The 18518-nt window shown below is 54.5% G+C and overlaps 2 protein-coding genes across 6 annotated transcripts in view; one reads left to right on the top strand and one right to left on the bottom strand.

Moving 5' to 3' along the window:
• Positions 1-7141: 7141 nt before the first annotated feature.
• Positions 7142-16822, top strand: ZNF687 (zinc finger protein 687). The gene is made up of 9 exons (XM_049616258.1): positions 7142-7961; positions 10987-13103; positions 13241-13419; positions 13795-13971; positions 14060-14222; positions 14394-14729; positions 14827-14939; positions 15193-15334; positions 15480-16822. The coding sequence occupies exons 2-9, from the start codon at positions 11004-11006 to the stop codon at positions 15972-15974; spliced, it is 3705 nt and encodes a 1234-aa protein (XP_049472215.1). The 5' UTR covers positions 7142-7961; positions 10987-11003; the 3' UTR covers positions 15975-16822.
• Positions 16823-16827: 5 nt separating this feature from the next.
• The window catches only part of PI4KB (phosphatidylinositol 4-kinase beta), a 26645-nt gene continuing 24954 nt past the window's right edge, over positions 16828-18518 (bottom strand). For 3 of the 5 annotated variants that reach the window (XM_049616261.1, XM_049616264.1, XM_049616262.1), the window contains 2 exons: positions 17907-17969; positions 16828-17601 (listed from right to left, as the gene is read on the bottom strand). In XM_049616261.1, the coding sequence (XP_049472218.1) occupies positions 17420-17601; positions 17907-17969 (245 nt within the window). In that variant the 3' untranslated portion in view covers positions 16828-17419. The remainder of the gene's footprint in view (positions 17602-17906; positions 17970-18518) is intronic. The other 2 variants (XM_049616263.1, XM_049616265.1) reach the window with 1 other exon arrangement.

The raw sequence follows: 18518 nt of genomic DNA, 5'->3' as shown, positions 1-18518 counted from the left end.
AATGAGTATATATAACATATCCTCTACATCCAGAAGTCTGTCCTGCTTTTAAACCACATAAGTCAGGTATAGTCATTAGCTTATCCCACAAGTTTATTAATTTTTTTCTCACTGATTTTTGCTTCATAGACCTTCTTTCTGAGATAGTTTGTATTCTCCCAGAAGGCAATCCTGTAATGTCTTTCTTCTTCTTCTTCTTCTTCTTCTTCTTCTTCTTCTTCCTCTTCTTTAGGTGATTTTATTAAAGCAGAGGTACAAGACCCATGAGCAAAAAAGAGCTGCCAATCCCATGAGAGTTCTTGTGGTGGAGATACACTGGTTTTCAATTCTCTGTTTCTGTTGGTGTAAAAATGTCTTTACTTCACCCTCACATGTGCACCCTCCAATGTGCAGGCATGTGGAGAGGATGAAGGGTTTTAAGCTTCTGAATATGATTAGCTTTGTTTTATAGAAGAAAATCCTCAGTTAGGGTAGGGCAAGGGTAAGGAGTCTGTTGCAAACAACCAGGTTGGGCATGATGCTGGCTGGAACAAGGGTTGTGATTATGGGCCTGAGAGGTGGGTATGAGAATATTAAGGAGGTAGAATTGGCAGGGCTTGGTCATCATGGGTGATAGATAAGGAAAAGGGATGAGTAAAAGATGCCTCCCAGATTTCCGTGTGTGGGTTAGTAGTGTTAACTTTCCCTAAAATGTAAAACCAGGGATGAGACGTTTGGTAGAAAGAGGTGAATTTGGTTCTTATCGTGGGGTCTCGGGAGTGGGGTCTGTGGCATTTCTGGGCGGCACTCCGGAACTCAGGTGGGAGATTGGAATGAGTGACACACACACAGAGCCATGGGGCCAAGGTGCTGATGCTTGTGGATGAGGTACGTAGGGGGAGGATGTGGATTGAAGAGGGTGTGTTGGCGTCAGGGAGTGTGAGGACTTCCAGTGTCTGAAGGCTGAGTCTACCTGGGTGAGTACTCTGGTGTGTAGGATGACACTGAGCAGACTTGGGCTATACTCTGCACACTCACTTATGGCCACTTCAGTGGCTCACTTTTCCCTTGGGAGCAACAGTCTAAAATAAACCACAAGAAGGCTTTTCCCTTCTTTGTCACCATAGTTCCACCTACCTGGTAACAAGGCAGCTGCTGGGAAAATTAGACAAATTTAAGCTCTAGGCAACAATATATGCACCAACACTGGGGACAAGCCTGATGAGTAGCACACATAAGTGTGAGGGCTCGATTGGTCAGTGTTCAGTGCAAAAATCAAAATCCAATCTTAAGAAAGAAATTCAATGTATTGAATCAGGTGTTTGCAAAGTACTCAGAAAGGTTACAGGGGCAGGCTCTAGTCTGGGTTTCCAGGAATGATTCTCAGAAAATGGCGGAACCAGTCTGCCAGGGAAACTGCTATCTTTGTCATGATTAGGAAGTTGGGAGGATATCAGGAAGTTACTGGTTACTACTGGAACTATTCATTTCAAGAACACAATGCTACTACACTGCAATTTGGTGGGAGGAGAGGATGGTTTTTTCTTCTTTTCTTTCTTCTTTTTCTTTTTTTTAAAGAGAGAGACAGCACCCATGCACATGCACACACATGCTTGGGAGAAGGGGAGAAGGCAAGAGAGGGAAGGGAGAGAGAGAATCTTAAGCAGGATCCACACTCAGCACAGAGACCAACATGGGGCTCTAACCCATGACCCAGGAATCATGACCTGAGCAGAAATCAAAAGATGGACGCTTAATCCACTGAACCACCCAGGTGCCCCATGGATGGTCGTTTCAATAAATGGTGAATATTCATATGGGGCGGGGGGAACTATGATCCCTAACCTCACACCATATACATCCATTCACAATAGATCATTGAACCTAAATGTGAAAAGTAAAACAAATAAAGCTTCTAGGAAAAAAAACCACAAAAACTTCTTGACCTTAACCAGGACACAAAAACACTCACTGTAAATAAAACGTTGATCAATTAGACTTTATTAAAATTAAGAACTTCTTGGATGAATTTTGAAAACATTCTAAGTGAAAGAAGCCAGGTATAAAAGGTCACATCTTGTATGATTCCCTTTATATTAAATAACCAGATAGGTAAATTCACAGAAACAACAGATTGCTTGGGGGATGGGGAATGGAACAATTAATGCATACAGGGTTCTCTTCTGGGGAGATGAAAAGGCTGGAGTTAGATGTGGTGGTTATATAACATCATGGTTATACTAATGCCAGTCAATTGTTCAGTTTATTTATTTTTTTTAAACAATTTTTAATGTTTATTTAAACATACAGAGACAGAGACAGAGAGATTGTGAGCAAGGGAGGGGCAGAAAGAGACAGAGACACAGAATCTGAAGCAGGCTTCAGGCTCTGAGCTGTCAGCCCAGAGTCTGATGCAGGGGCTTCAACTCACAAACTATGAGAGCATGACCTGAACCGAAGTCAGTCGCTTAACTGACTGAGCCACCCAGGCACCCCTCTATGATTTCATTTTATATGAAGTTCAAGAACACATGGAATGAATCAATGGTGATAGAAGCAGATAGTAATAATTATTCCCTGGGAAAGGCTAAGAGGGAGCTAGTAATGTACACACACACACACACACACACACACACACACGTAGTAGTACCTTGTGATTAAACTACCACCACCTCTCTCGGTTGCAGCCATCTGTGCCCCCGCTCCCTTCCCTCTTTCCCACACTACAGTTTTCTTAATTCTTAATTTCAGTATTCTTGTCAATGAGCTTTCCAACCCTCTGGCCTCTCAGCCCCTTGATTGGCTCCTGAATGCCTATAGCTTACCCACCCTCTCCTCAAACCTCCAGCTCCTCCACCATTCTCACTGTCAGGGACGATTTTGCTTCTTACACTGCAGCAGCAACAAAAACAACTGGAGAGATTTTTACAGCTTCCTTGCCAAGCCCACTCACTCTGCCTTCCCTCCTGTCCTTATGGGTGAACTCTACATGTCCCTCCACTCGGGAACTAGACTGCGCCCCTCATCTTTTTAACCATCTGGCTCCAGAACTTTTTTCTATCTCTGCTGCAACCTCAGATTTTCCTCTCTCCAGGATCTTTCCCCTCAGTGTACTAACATAGTGAAATTCCTTCATCTTGAAGTAGTCCTTTCCTCACCTCTGTTTCCCCTCCAGTTATCACCCCTTTCCTCTCCTTCCCTCCTTGGAAAGGACTGTCCACAGTCACTGTCTCCCCTACCCCCTTATCATTCTTTTGAAACCACTACGTGCAAGCTCTTGTTGCCACTAATCCATCTAATCTGTCCTTATCGTGCTCACCCATAACCTCAATTTTGCTTAACCCATTCCATTGGTCAGTTCTCAGGCTTCATTTTATTTGATCTCTCAGTGGCATCTGACAGTTGATCATTCTTTTCTCCTCCTCCTTGAAACGCTTTTTTTTTTTTTTTTTTTGGTGACTTTAAGGATACGATATTCTTCTGGTTCTCCCCCCGCCTTCCTCCCCACCAGATTTTATTTTTAAGTAATCTGTACACCCATTGTGAGGCTTAAATTTACAGCCCCAAGATTAAGAGTTGTGGCCTCCACTGACTGAGCCAGCCATGTGGGGCTCAATCTTATGAACAGTGTGATCATGACCTGAGCCGAGACCAGGAGTTGGACGCTTAACTGACTGAGACCCCCAGGCACCCCTGGTAACCATCAGTTTGTTCTCTATAGTTAAGAGTCTGTTTTTTGGCTTCTCTTTTTTTTTTTTCTTGTTTTGTTTCCTAAATTCTACATGAATAAAATCATATGGTATTTGTCTTTCTCTGACTGACTTATCCCAGTTAGCATTATACTTTCTAGTTCCATCCATGTTGTTGCAAATGGCAAGATTTCATTCTTTTTTATGGCTGAGTAATATTCCATTGTGTGTATACACACACACACACACACACACACACACACACACACCTTCTTTACCCATTCATGTATCAATGGATATTTAGGTTGCTTCCTGTTTGGTTATTGTAAATAAAGTTGCAATAAACATTGGGGCATGTGTATTCCTTTGAATTAGTGTTTTTGTATTCTTTGAGTAAATACCCAGTAGTGCAATTACTGGACCATAGGGTAGTTCTAATTTTTTGAGGAACCTGCATACTGTCTTCCACAGCGGCTGCACCAGTTTGCATTCCCACCAACAGTGCATGAGGGTTCCCATTTCTCCACATCTGTGCGAACACTTGCCATTTCTTTTTTATTTTAGTCATTCTGACAAGCATAAGGTGATATCTTATTGTGGTTTTGATTTGCACTTCCCTGCACATTCAACCCTTTTAAAAGTTAAGTCAGGCCACTACGTCATGTTTCCTTCGCATCCCACTCTGAGAAAACACCAAAGTCCTTCCGAAAGCATCTGGTGGCCTGACCCCACTCATCTCACCCCTTATCCCTCTGAAACATGCTCCCATCTCAAGACCTTGTATTTGTTCCTTCTTTCTGGAATGTTCTCACAGATAGCTATGCAGATAGCTGCATGGCTCAGCCACCAATTTTCTGCCTTTACTTGAATGCCACCTTCTCAGAAGGGCCATCACAATCCTCCCACACTTCCTGTACTCCTTCCATGCTTTATTTATTTATTTATTTATTTATTTATTATTTTTTAAGTAGGCTTCACACACAGTGCAGAGTCCAACGTGGGGCTTGAACTCACGACCCTGAAATCAAGATGAGCTGAGATCAAGAGCCAGATGCTTAGCTGACTGAGCCACCCAGGTACCCCCCCTCCTGCTTTATTTTTTACATTAAAAAAAGATTAATAGAGTATTTCTTAGAGCAGTTTTAGGTTTATAGAAAAATTGAGCAGAAATTACAGAGTTACCATATACTTCCTTCCCCCTAGTTTTTCCTCTAATTAACATCTTGTGTTAGTGCAGTACATTTGTTAAAATTAATGAACTAATATTGATACATTATTATTAACTAAAGTCCATAGTTTACAATAGGGTTTCTGACAAATGTACGATGTCATGTATCTACTATGACAGTATCACAGAGAATAGTTTCACTGCCTAAAAATCCACTGTGTTCCACCAGTTCATTCCTCCCTTTATCTGAACACTTGGCAACCACTGATCTTTTTACTGCTTCCACAGTTTTGCCTTTTCCAGAATGTCATATAGTTGGAATCATACAGTATATAGACTTTCCAGTTGGCTTCTTTCACTTAGTAATATGCAGTTAAGCTCCTCGCATTTCTTTTCATGGCTTAATAGCCTTGCTTAATTTTTCTCCTGGCAGATTCTAACATGCTTCTATTTATCTTATTTACCATATTTATTGTCTTCTCAGTATGTTTCATAAGGTCAGCAATTCTTGTCTGCTTTGTTCACTGCTGTATCCTCAGTGTCTACATTATTTTACTCCTAGATGGTGCTCAGGTATTGGTTGAATTAAAATATTTCTGGGGCGCCTGGATAGCTCAGTTGGTTAGGTGCAACATCAGCTCAGGTCATGATCTCACGGTTCATGGGTTTGAGCCCCACATCTGGCTCTGTGCTGACAGCTCGGAGCCTGGAGCCTGGAGCCTGTTTTGGATTTTGTGTCTCCTTCTCTCTCTCTCTCTCTCTGCCCCTCCCCAGCTGGGCACTGTCTCTCTCTCAAAAATAAACATTAATTTAAAAAAATAATAACAGTAACATTTTTTTATAAAAAAATTTTTTTTTTAATCTATTCATTTTTGAGAGACAGAGACAGAGAGCAAGCAGGGGTGGGGCAGAGAGACAGGGAGACACAGATTCCGAACCAGGCTCTGGGCTCACAGGCTCTGAGCTGTCAGCACAGAGCCCAACAGGAGGGGCTCAAACCCACCCACCAGGAGATCATGACCTGAGCCAAAGTCTGACACTCAACTGACTGAGCCACCCAGGTGCCCCTGAATTAGAGTATTTCTTAATTGAGTGAATAGTGCATCTAATTGAAGAACAAACTTCTATTCACAGCCCTCTTGACAAAGGAATCTGCGAAAGTGTTCAGCTTTCCAGACCTTTAGGACTTTCAACTCCACTGCCTTTGACCTTGGTTAAGGTACCTAATCTAACCTGTCTGTGCCGCAATTTCCTCCTCTGTAAAATGGAGATAATATATAGTACTTCCCTCACGCTGTTGTGGTAAGGATTATATAAGTTAATACATATAAAGTGCTTATAATAGGTCCCACACATAGTACGTGTGCATCAGTGGTAATTATTATTCCATGCAGGAAGACGCAGGGAAGGAGGTGGGAATGGAATGCAGTCTGGCCACATCCAGGAAGCTACTCTAGCTAGTGGTTCAGACATGGAAGAACACTGTGAGCCGGGGTAACTAAAAGCAGGCAAACCTCCACAAAGAAGGCGGCCGACTGGGGAGCACTGATTCCATTTGCCCATCACTTTACAAAGCACTTTTAGGTTCTGAACGGGTGTAATCCTCACAAAAACAATCATATGGGTGGATATTATAGTCCCTATTTTATCCATGAGAAAAATCGGTGCAGGGAGGTCGAGCGCCTTGCCCGATGGAACCATAGATTTCCATGGTGGTGGCCCGAAGATTTCCACTCAGAGACTCTGATTGACATCTCAATACAGTCGCTATTACCCGTGTAAAGTCTCGGGGCGCGTCGGAGAGTCCTAGGTCCAGAGGTCCAGTGACTCCTGTGCAGGATAACAGAACCGCTTTTAGTAATCGCGTCCCGGTGCTGAGCTGCTGCGTACGCGACCGGCTGTGGAGGTTCGCGGGCAGGCCAGCCAGCGCGCGAGGTGGCAGCCAGTGCTAGCATCTGTATTATGAATATCAAGACAACTCATTTACGGAGGATCCCCACCCCTTCTCCCGCCTCCAGGGGGCGTGGCAACAAAGCGCGGGAAAACCGGCTTCGACTCCACCCCCACCCCGTGCTGGGGGCGGGGAAAAGGAGAGCCCTAAAATGGGAAATGGAAGCGAGGGTCGGTCCCATCCAGTCCCCGTGCTCAGGAAGCCTACCAGCATGCCGCTTTAAGATCCGTTTCGACATGGCTCAGGCCACGCCAGCACTCTAACGTCACCTCTCCTCCACTTCCGGTCTGCAAAGCCGTCCCGGGCTCCTGGTGCCGGTTCCTTCCACACTCATAACTAATCCCGCCCCCACTGCAAGCGCTCCTGCAGAGGGAGAAGGTAGGGGTAACGCCATCGCCCAGGAGCTGGCCCGCGCGAGAACCCCATCCGTGCAGGTTATATGACGATTTAGACAGTAGGAAGACTGCAAGGAACTGGTCAACCAGATGACGTAATGTTTTGGGTAACGTCCCATTTTGTGACTTCTGCACGGCATGACTGACATTGGGGTTTAGCTTGAGAAGACAATGCAAGCGGATCTACGCATCCGGGCTTCGTTCAGAGTCAACGAGGCGCTCCTCAAAGTGCCCACCAAATAGAAGCTGAGAGTTCTTTTAATTTGCATAAGTGAACTGCAGGCTTCAAGGATTGTGGCCAATAGGGAGTGAGGGGGCGGAGACGCACCTGGGATAGTCACCGCCTCTAGAGGGAAAGCAGGGGATCAGATTGGCTTCTTTCTAAGCGACTGTAGCGGAAGCCAGTCATTTTTGAGATGCCCAGATGGGGCAGGTGGGCCCGGCGCAGCCAATGGGGAGAGGCATCTTCAGAAGGACTAGGTTCCTTGCCCAATGAGGCTGGGAGGACTGTGAGGGGCTAGTTCCGAGCGGCAGTACTTAAGGCCAACCCAGTGCGGGGCCGGGAGGGGCGCAGTGCTGAACGACGGGAGCGTGGGCCAATGGCGAGTGCGGAAGCGGGCAGCCCAGACCTGGAACGCGGAGGGAGCTGAAGGAGGGGGAGGCTGAACGGGAGAGAAGCAGGAAGTAGCGGCGGCCGCGGGGAGGGCGGCGGCGGTGGCGGTGGCGGTGGGAACAGGCGAGAGACCGCCGGGTCTCGGCCTGCACTTGGAGCGGAACAAGTAAGCATACCTGGGGTAATACCCGCCCTTGGCCCCGCCCCCGGGGGGGCGGGTAAATACCCCCGCCCCTCCCCCACTTGGTCAACTACCCCCTTCTCCGCGCCGCCCCCCTGGGGCGGCTTCTAGGAAGGCCCCGCCGGCGCCTCCATCCCTTGAGGCGGATGGGCGAAACTCCCAGCCTGTTGAAAGCACAGCCCCCTGCCGGGTAAACGTGGAGGGAGGGTCAGGGTCCCCAAGTCTAGGCGCCCCGAGCCCAAGAGGCGTCCGAAGCGCGGCCCGGTGACTGGAGGCTGCGGGATGTCGCGACCTAAAATGGTGTCCGTGTCCGGGGGCGGGGGCGGGGGAGCTGGGCCTGGCCGGAGCGGAGCCTGCACCCCGACTGGGTGCGGGTCAGCGTCCGGGCCCGGGCGGGACTCAGGCTCGCGCCCCGGTCCGCTGCGCGCCTTCGGCTCACTCGCGTCTCGAGGGATCCTCGGGAGTCTGCGGGAGGAGGAGGCTGTGCTGCGCCGGGACGAGGGGAGGAGGTCGGAGTTGGGACGGACCCCAGTCGGAGAGCTGCGAGTCACGCAAAGACCGTCCCCTCCCCACTCCTCTCTTTCCACGCGCCTTCCCTACTCCCGTGAAGTCCTGGGCCGGGAGGTGCTGCGCGGCAGATCCCGTGGGGCCTGGCCTGGCCGGCGCCCGTCCTTCCCTCCGCACGCTGGTGGGAGCGAGAGAAGTGCGGTGCGCCTCAGTTTCCCCCGCGGCTTTTCCTCTGTACACCCCGCCCCCTCCTCGAAACCCCGGACATCTCCCCGCGCCGGCCCTCGGCAGATGGCAGGGACTTAATTCCACCCGCTGCCCAGCTTGGCGGCAGCCTAATCGCCCCCGGCCGCCGGCCCCTCGCCCTCCTCTGCGCTGCAGGCCCCGGGCCAGGGGAAAGGGCAGTGGAGCCCCCTCCCGACCCAGGCCAGTTCACCCTCTTCCTGTTCAGCCCCTTCCTTTGGCGTTTGGGGAAGAACAGAAGGAAAGGGGTGGGGGGAGGGCCAGAGCCCAAGAGTTCAGGCACACCGGCCGCAGAAAAGGCCTCAGCCGTGGGGTGGTGGGGGTGGGGGGGAGCCTCTTTGGCCTTGAGCTCCCGCTGCTTGGTGGACTGTCCGCTCCTGGCTATCGCATGACCTCTAAGTCACTTGGACGCCAAAGGGGGAGTTGCTTGGGGAGGGTGAGTGGGCGTATGTTTCCTTGTAGTCCCCAGTGATCTGTGCTTCACCAGCCCGCTTTTCTGGTGGCCAGGGTGGAAGGTAGCTCGGGTTTCTCCTGTTGGGGAGACAGCCAGGCAGAGGAGGGCCCTGGCTCTCCATCAGGGCAGAGGCAAGGGATGGAGGGCTGTGTTTAAACCCAGAAACTGCAGAATTAAGTAGGGGGTGATGAGGGGAAACTTCCCTTTCTTTCTCTAGTTGGTACCCTCTTCCTCTACCCTACCTTCCTCCCAGCATTGCCAGCTGCCACCTGCTGGGACTATCTCCAGTTTCGGTCTAAAGGCTGGCAGGAGGTGAGAGAATTGGCCCTGGGAAGTGGCTTGCATCCTGGGCAGAGAATGTGTAAGGACAGAGACTTCTTCAGTTTCTTCCTCTTAGATATGGAAACACTTTTGAGGAGAAACTGGTGAGGAACAGACCCGGGTTCCCCAACAAGCCCTAGGCTAGCCTTCTTGTTGGTTTAGTGCCACATGAGTCTTGTGGGATGTGTGTGTGTGTGTGTGTGTGTGTGTGTGTGTGCACGCGTGCGTGTGCGGGCGCGTACACTGGGCCAGGTTGGGGTTGGGCGAGACTTCCTGGACTGGTGTTGCCAAGGGAAAATGAAAAGGGGAGGAGTATGAGTTCGGAGCTCAGAGCAGAAGTGACAGGAGTGAGGGGGATTGGCTTTTCCCCTTTGTGGCGGCTGTGCTGGGTAAGTTACCCTGGAGTTTTGGCCCTGAGAGAGCAGGATCCAGGGAGAGTGGAAGGGAGGAGGGGCTGGCCCAGGGAGGGCCACGGGAGGGCAGAGGCACTCTGGGGAAGGTAGGTGAGCTAGCAGCAGGTGTTTGTGACAGGAGAGGCCTAGGCTGGGGCCCTTGTGACCAGGGTGCCGTCACGGTTTTCCCCTCTGTCTCTTTGTCTCTTTCTGTTCCTGTGTCTTATTCTTTCCATCTTGGTCTCTTGGGTGATTTCCCTCAGTCCACTTCTCCTTGGTAACCAAGCTAGATCTCCAGGTGCCAGTGATGACCCCAAGTCCCCACACTTAACCCCTGATTCTTCTCTCTGACCCCAGTCCTGGATTCTCAGTGCTTATTCCTTCCTAGCTCCTCCTTGACGTGACTAGTCCTTGTTTGTCCCAGCTGTAATAACAAATCTTCTGGGTTCTGACTCTCAGGGTTACGATTCCTATCATGCTCAGACTCACCCTGTAATGTATGGATTACTTGGCCCTTCTTTTCAAAAGTAAGGCAGTGGACAGCAGGCCAATGATAAAGCTGGAACTAGAATCATTTCTTACATCTTGGTCTAAGTCACTGTTTCTTTGTACACTGACCTTTCAGATCTCTGTGGACCCCCAGAAGATCCCTGAAGAAATTGTGAATGGGTCCCGTGCTGCCTTGAATGAGCCCTTAGGCCCAGAGCATTGTGTACATTTTGCTCCTTTATTGATTAATTGATTGGTTCTGTGCGGGGCCCAGGAGGGGCTGAGGCAGTTTTAACCAAGATGTTCACTGAACTCGTCTTTCTCTGTTGCCCTTGTCTCTCAGCTGTGTTTCTGAGAAGTGCCTTTTCCTCGGCTTTTTCTGGATCTTGGTGTCTTCCCTGGAATGTGCACACTGTCTCTCTTTCAGTTTTAGGGTTTGGCAGACCTCCACCAGCTCCCTAGGATTTGCGCAGCGGTAAAGGTGTGCCCAGGTCACATTGTGCGCGGGTCCTGAGCAGGTGAAGCTGGAACTCTCCAGGGAGGAAGGCCGGGGTCCCTGCCTCCAGAGGGCTCAGTTTCTCCTCCTTTCTTCTGTTTTCATCAGGTTGGGGACCCGCTGCCATGGGGGACATGAAGACCCCTGATTTCGACGACCTCCTTGCTGCCTTTGACATCCCTGACATTGATGCAAACGAAGCCATCCATTCTGGGCCAGAAGAAAATGAGGGGCCCGGAGACTCAGGGAAGCCAGAACCCAGTGTAGGGGGTGAATCTGGAGAGGCAACAGCAGCAGCTGCCCGGGATGGCCCCGAGGTTCCAGCCCAGACCTCTGATCATGGCCTGCCACCCCCAGACATCTCAGCAGTCAGCGTCATTGTCAAGAACACTGTGTGTCCCGAGCAGCCTGAGTCCCCGGCTGGAAGTTCAGGAGGGGACGGGGCCCGGGCTGTGGGGGTGACTAAGGAAGGGCCTGTGGGACATCGTCTGATGCAGAATGGTTTTGGGGGCCCTGAGTCATCCCTTCCAGGTACACCCCACTCTCCAGCTCCTCCCAGTGGGGGTACCTGGAAAGAAAAAGCCATGGAAGGCAAAGCTCCTTTGGACCTTTTTGCTCATTTTGGGCCTGAGCCAGGGGAGCATCCTGATCCCCTCCCTCCTGCTGCACCCTCCCCGCCTCAGGAAGGGGCCATGACCCCACCTCCTTTCTCTTCTCCCTTTGAGCTGTCCCGGGAGAATGGCCCAGCCTTGCTGTCGTCTGGTTCTCCCCCACCGCTGGGGACCTTGAAGCAAGACAGCCCCATTCATCCTCTGGGCCTAGCCGGGCTAGGCTCTGGCTCTAGCCCTGAGGCCATGGACATTCCTGCTGGCACCTCCCCTCCCCAGGTTGCGGGGGTGCCCTTCTTCAAGCAGTCTCCAGGGCATCAGAGCCCTCCTGCCTCCCCCAGAGTGCCCCGCTGTCAGCCCCTGAAGGAAGAGGAGGAGGAGGGGCCGGTGGCCAAGTCTTCCCCCAGAAGTCCCCAGAGTCCCTCTAGTGGAGCCGAGGCCGCAGATGAGGACAGCAACGACTCCCCTGCCTCTTCCAGCTCCTCAAGGCCTCTCAAGGTGCGGATCAAGACCATTAAAACGTCCTGCGGGAATATCACAAGGACGGTAACCCGGGTCCCGTCAGATCCCGAACCCCCTGCCCCCTTGGCCGAAGGGACCCTCCTAGCTGAGGCTGGCCTCCTGAAGCTATCCCCTGCGCCCCCGACCCCTGAGGGTCCAAAGGTGGTGAGCGTCCAGCTGGGTGACGGTACACGGCTAAAAGGCACCGTGCTTCCTGTGGCCACCATCCAGAATGCAAGTACGGCCATGCTGATGGCGGCCAGCGTGGCCCGCAAGGCCGTGGTTCTGCCTGGAGGTGCTGCCACCAGCCCTAAGACGATGGCTAAGAATGTGCTAGGTCTGGTGCCCCAAACCCTGCCCAAGGCCGAGGGGCGAGCGGGGCTGGGGGCCGGGGGGCAGAAGGTGAACGGTGCCTCGGTGGTGATGGTGCAGCCCTCCAAGCCGGCCCCCGGGCCCGGGGTGGGCGGTGGCACGGTGATCTCGCGGACTCAGTCTAGCCTGGTGGAGGCCTTCAACAAGGTCCTCAATAGCAAGAACCTGCTGCCTGCCTACCGGCCCAACCTGAGTCCTCCGGCCGAGGCCGGGCTGGCCCTGCCTCCAACGGGCTACCGCTGCCTTGAGTGTGGGGATGCCTTCTCACTGGAGAAGAGCCTGGCGCGGCACTATGACCGCCGGAGCATGCGCATCGAGGTCACCTGCAACCACTGTGCCCGCCGCCTCGTCTTCTTCAACAAGTGCAGCCTGCTGCTGCATGCCCGAGAGCACAAGGACAAAGGACTCGTCATGCAGTGCTCACACCTGGTCATGAGGCCCGTTGCTCTGGACCAGATGGTGGGGCAGCCGGATATCACGCCCCTGCTGGCTGTCCCTCCTGCCCTCGGACCTCCAGCCTTGCCTGCCCTGGGCAAGGGGGACGGGGCCATCACCGCCGCCATTACTGCAGTTCCTGCTGAGGCCCCTGTGCTGCCGCTCTCCTCCGAGCCCCCTGCTGCCCCTGCCACCTCGGCTTACACCTGTTTTCGCTGCCTGGAGTGTAAGGAGCAGTGCCGGGACAAGGCGGGCATGGCTGCCCACTTCCAGCAGCTTGGGCCCCCTGCCCCTGGGGCCAACAGCACTGTGAGTTGCCTTTCACTGCCCTTCCCCGGGGTAGAGCCTGATGCCCGGGGAGTAGGACCTGGGAGGGGGTTGGGAGCTTAGGGGAAGTCATGGGGGACAGGCCACTGCTCACTGTCTTGTTTCTACCCCCTCGACAGGTGTGCCCCACCTGTCCCATGATGCTCCCCAATCGCTGCAGCTTCAGCGCCCACCAGCGTATGCATAAGAACCGGCCTCCCCACGTCTGCCCTGAGTGTGGGGGCAACTTCCTGCAAGCCAATTTCCAGACCCATCTCCGGGAGGCCTGTCTGCATTTGTCTCGCCGCGTGGGATACAGGTGCCTTCTACCTTCTTGCCCTGTTGTCTTGAGACCATCTATCCCCGCCCCCCAAGCCCACCGCTGTGCAGCTCGACACTTTGTGGTCCGGTACCAGCCTTTTAGCCGGTCTTTCAGGGAGCGCCCTATCTCCCCTGCTGAACCCCTCCGCCTGGGATCTGTCTGCCTTTGCCCTGCCCCCATGGAGAGCAGAGAAAGCCCCAGACCACTCTCCACACGCCTCCCTCAAGGAGCAGGGTCTATTCACCCCTCCTGTCCCCACCTTGCTCATGTTCCATCGCCAATGAGCTTCTAAGTCCAGCGGCTCCGGGGATGAGAGGGCTGGGGGATAGGCTGGAGCTGCTGCACCTTACCTCCACGCTCCGTGCCCCCCAGGTGCCCTAGCTGCGCAGTGGTGTTTGGGGGTGTGAACTCCATCAAGTCCCACATCCAGACGTCGCACTGCGAGGTTTTCCACAAGTGCCCCATCTGCCCCATGGCCTTCAAGTCTGCACCCAGCGCCCACGCCCACCTGTACACCCAGCACCCCAGCTTCCATGCGCAGCAGGCCAAGTGAGACCTGGGAAGGGGTGGGGCGGGCCGGAGTGGGCTTGGGGCCCTGCTGGCCAGGGTGTCTGCACTGTCCTCTCCGCCCACACAGGATGATCTACAAGTGCGCCATGTGTGACACGGTCTTCACTCACAAACCCCTCCTCTCCTCACACTTCGACCAGCACCTGCTGCCCCAGCGTGTCAGCGTCTTCAAGTGCCCGTCTTGTCCTCTGCTTTTTGCCCAAAAAAGGACCATGCTGGATCATCTCAAGGTATAGGAGTTAAGGGACAGAGGCGGGGGTGGGGGTGGGGTGGTGTGCTCAGCTGTGGTGACCTGGGGCTGGGGTCACATGGCCTTCAGAAAGTGGGGGTGTGGGAGCAAATGCCACTGGCCAAGCCAGGCCGTCCCCTGCAACGGCTGCACCCTTGTCTCCCTCTCTCAGAACACCCATCAGTCTGGGCGCCAGGGGGAGGACACTGCTGGGAAAGGGGCCGCGGGTGCCCTAACAACCCCCAAGGCTGAGCCCGAGGAGCTGGCTGTGTCTCGGGGAGGAACAACCGTCCCCACTGAGGAGTCGTCTTCATCCTCGGAAGAGGAAGAACTACCCAGCTCCCCCTCGCCCCCTCGCCCAACCAAACGGCCCCGGCGGGAGCTAGGGAGCAAAGGCATCAAGGGTGGTGGGGGCGGGGGCCCTGGAGGCTGGACCTGTGGCCTTTGTCACTCCTGGTTCCCCGAGCGAGATGAGTATGTGGCTCACATGAAGAAGGAGCATGGCAAGGTGAGTGGGGCTCCCCCTCGGGCATTGGTCTGTGTGGCCTTGGAGGGGCAGTGGCCTGGAGCCTGGCTCTGAGCTGCCCCGCCCTCTGCTCTCCCAGTCTGTGAAAAAGTTTCCCTGTCGCCTGTGTGAGCGCTCCTTCTGTTCCGCCCCCAGCCTGAGGCGCCACGTCAGGGTCAATCATGAGGGGATCAAGCGAGTTTACCCATGCAGGTAACCCTTGGCTGCTTGTCGCCTCGTCCCCCTCCTCGTTCTGCCCAGCAAGTGACCCACCCACCCCATGTCCCCAGCCCCACTAAGTACCTGCCAACCCGAGTCTTGTCTTGAGTGGACTAAAGGTTGAGGTCTCCTCTCTGGGAGGCCCCCATCCCGCCCCACCCCACCCCACCCCACCCAACCTTGAGTCCTAGGCCTTGGTTTCTGGGCTGTTCCCCTGGTGCCCACGCTCCCCACTCTCCCCCTCTAGGTATTGCACAGAGGGAAAACGCACCTTCAGCAGCCGCCTGATCCTGGAGAAACATGTCCAGGTTCGGCATGGCTTGCCACTCGGGTCCCAGTCCCCTGGCCGGGGGAGCACCCTGGCTCGGGGCCCCAGTGCCAGAGCCCAGGTAGGCAAAGGCCCGGCCCGCTGTGTCGGGGCCCTGGGGCTGGAACGCTGCAGGATTCTAGGCCTTGGCCTCGGGAAGCTAGGTGGGGGTGCCCGGGACCATGCGGGGTGATGGGGAGGCCTAGTTTCTGTACTCTCTCCTCCAGGGGCCAGGACGGAAACGCCGCCAGTCCTCTGACTCTTGTAGTGAGGAGCCTGACAGCACAACACCCCCGGCCAAGTCCCCCAGGGGTGGGCCCAGCTCAGGAGGCCACGGGCCCCTGCGTTACCGGAGTGGTGGCTCAGTGGAACAGAGCCTTATGGTGGGGTTGAGGGTGGACGGCGGTGCCCAGCAGTGCCTCGACTGTGGCTTGTGCTTCGCCTCCCCGGGCTCGCTGAGCCGGCACCGTTTCATCAGCCACAAAAAGAAACGGGGTGTGGGTGGTGCCAGTGCCCTGGGCCTGGGTGATGGGGAAGAGGGCCCTCCTCCACTGAGGTCTGATCCAGAGGGTGGAGAGTCCCCCTTGCCTGCCTCTGGGGGCCCGCTGACCTGTAAAGTCTGTGGCAAGAGCTGCGACAGCCCCCTCAACCTCAAGACCCATTTCCGCACACACGGCATGGCGTTTATCAGGGCTCGGCAAGGGGGCAGCGGGGACAACTAGGCCTGGGCCTGGGTTGACCAGCCCTCTCCCCTCCCTTTTTGCCGGGAGCCTGGGTCACTGCTGCTGTGTGGTCCCTGGACTAGGGATTTCATCCTAATTCACATTTTGTTCAGCTCCTCACCCCCATCCCCCAAACACAACAGGCTTTTGAGGATTATAGTGGTTTGCAGTCCCCTTTGGGTTTGGCCCTTGGGTCCTAGTAGAATGGGCCCTCCATTTCTCCTGAGCCCAACACTAATTACCCTCCTGCTGCAGACCCCCGAGGTGGGTCTGGGGGGTGGGAGGAGGGACTTTCCTAGGCCACTGGGGCCCTCAGGATGCTTCTCCACCCTCAAGGGCCTGGCCCTGCCCCTGTACCACCCCTCAGACTCCCTGGCACTTAAGCCCCCCCACCCCTGCAGTGCCTTTCACTTTTTTTTTTTTAATCCAGAAATCCAGAGGGGGTTGGTGGGGACGAGTCTTGTCAAGGGAGGGCCCAAGGGAGAGGAGTGGACAGGCTCTCAGGAATCCTTTATTCTTGTAGTAATAATACTAACAGTGGGGAAATGGGAGGGAGAAAACCAGACCATTAAAACTGCTCATGGTTTAATCCCCATTCAGGCTCCTCTTTTTATGTGACCTAGACATTGGGGACTTGACAGGGAGCTGGTGAGAGTCAAAACCGGGGAAGCCCTTCCCAGGGACAAGGAGGCACTGATTGAGCCAAGGCAGGGAAGGAGCAGTCCTCTTTCACCTGGCTCTGTGTGGTGCCTTCTGCATCAGGGACACTGAGGGAGGCATCTGCTCAACACTTCCTCACCTATCCCCCCCACCCCCAACCCCTGAAAAAAACACAACCCAGTAATGACACAGATGGCTAACTAAGGACTTTATTTCAAACAAAAATTAAAAAGTTGAGAGTTCTTTCCCTGGATGTGGGGGAGGGATCAGGCCAAGGAATCCCCTGTGGCTAGACTGATCCCCTCACCCACAGGAGGGGTCCCAGTCCTTCCTGCCCTTGACCCCGGGACTGGGAACCACCACGCGTGCAGGACCCTACGTCAGAGCCAGCCACTAGGATGGGACAGAGGCAGGCAGCAGCACAGCCAAAGGCCAACCACAGGAGTCCTAAGTACCAAGAACCTACTGTCCCCACCCTCCCCCCTTCCTGGGGCCCAGAACACAGCAAGGATGGCCTAAGGGAAGAACCTTGTGGACCCTGGTGAGGAGCAGAAAGGCCCCAGTGTCCCTCCCATCTGTCGCCTCTCCTCCAGAGGGGGAGGGCATCAAGTCCTGCAGTTTGTCGGGAGGGGAGGTCCTGGCAGGTCTGGGCCCTGCCGCCGCTGGCACTCCCACTCCCAGCAAGCTCTACAGTTACCACATGATCCTCTGTATTTCTTGCCTTCCTGTTCCCATGGGCGGGCAGGGCTTCCTCCCGGGAGGGTCCCCCACCCCTGCCGGCCGGTTCACATGATGCCATTGGTGAGGTACTGGAAGCCGTCGTAGAGCTTGGTGGTGATGGACCGCATACTGCCGTCCACCATCTGCTCCACCAGCAGCTGAAGCTGCTCCTCGGTCATGCTCATGTGGAAGCGCTCTTTCAGGTTGCGGATGGTGCTGGAGCCGTGGAAGCAAGGCAGCTGAGAGCCTGGGGGAGTGGCGGCGCGGGTCATGGGCTGTCTGCCGAGGCCCTCCCCTCCCACTTCAGCGCCTTCCCTGGCTGCGGACGGACACAGTTCTGCCTGGGAAGGGGAGTTCCGTCTTGAGCCCATGTGCACCCCACACTCCTCAGGCCCTCCAGGTGCTGCATGAGGGCAGAAGGGGAGAGGACCGGCACCGTCTCGCCAAGGGCGGGACCCAGAGGGAAGGCTGGGGAGAGGGTCTGGGGAACGGGCCCTGAGCTGGGCACTTATCTGGTCGCAGGCCAATGCCTATGCTACGTCTGACACTCACAGATGATCTGGGCCACCGTCATCACGGGGCCAGACGGGGACGCTCCTGAGCAACGGCGACAACCTGTGGGGTGGGGGCAGGGGCGGGGAGGAGGAGGACACTGGCAGCTTAGCCCAGTGTGCACTGCAGCCTTGAGAAGGGAGATGGAGACAGGGCCCAGAAGAGCTGGGAGAGGAGGGATCTGGGACAGGAGGGCGAGGTAGCCAGGAGATGGCTCTGTGGGAGCAGATCAAGAGGAGAGCCGAGAGAATACTTTCAGCTCAGCAGGAGAGGGCAGTGTTGGGACAGGGAAGGGGCCTAGGGACAGGGCAGTGTGTGGTCAAGGGCCAGCAGGGGAGAAAGTGGTGACCAGAAACACCTGGGGTGGCAAAGAGAAGAGCCAGAGACATGGAAGGAAACAAGCTAAGGCAGACAAGGGACAGGAGACAGGGAGGGATGCTGTTTTTTCCCTGAGTGTGCCTAGAGGGTGGTTTCTGTGGCCTGTGCACCACCCCCCACCTCCCCTCCAGCTCTATCAGGAATCAGGAGGAATGTCCCAAAGGAAGAATGGCACTAGACCACGGGGAGTGGCACTCGGGGAAGGAAGAGCATCCCTCCCCGTCTCCTGTCCCT

This window comes from Panthera uncia (assembly GCF_023721935.1).
Source record: "Panthera uncia isolate 11264 chromosome C1 unlocalized genomic scaffold, Puncia_PCG_1.0 HiC_scaffold_4, whole genome shotgun sequence".
In the NCBI taxonomy this organism is placed as follows: Eukaryota; Metazoa; Chordata; class Mammalia; order Carnivora; family Felidae; genus Panthera; species Panthera uncia.
This window is presented reverse-complemented; position numbering and strand designations above follow the sequence as displayed.

Bases quoted from the DNA above. Each gene is read 5' to 3' on its own strand.
- ZNF687 (XM_049616258.1), top strand. From the start codon at position 11,004: ATGGGGGACATGAAGACCCCTGATTTCGACGACCTCCTTGCTGCCTTT. The intron at 14,223-14,393 runs GTATAGGAGTTA...TCCCTCTCTCAG, and splicing joins CCATGCTGGATCATCTCAAG to AACACCCATCAGTCTGGGCG. The intron at 15,335-15,479 runs GTAGGCAAAGGC...TCTCTCCTCCAG, and splicing joins GCCCCAGTGCCAGAGCCCAG to GGGCCAGGACGGAAACGCCG.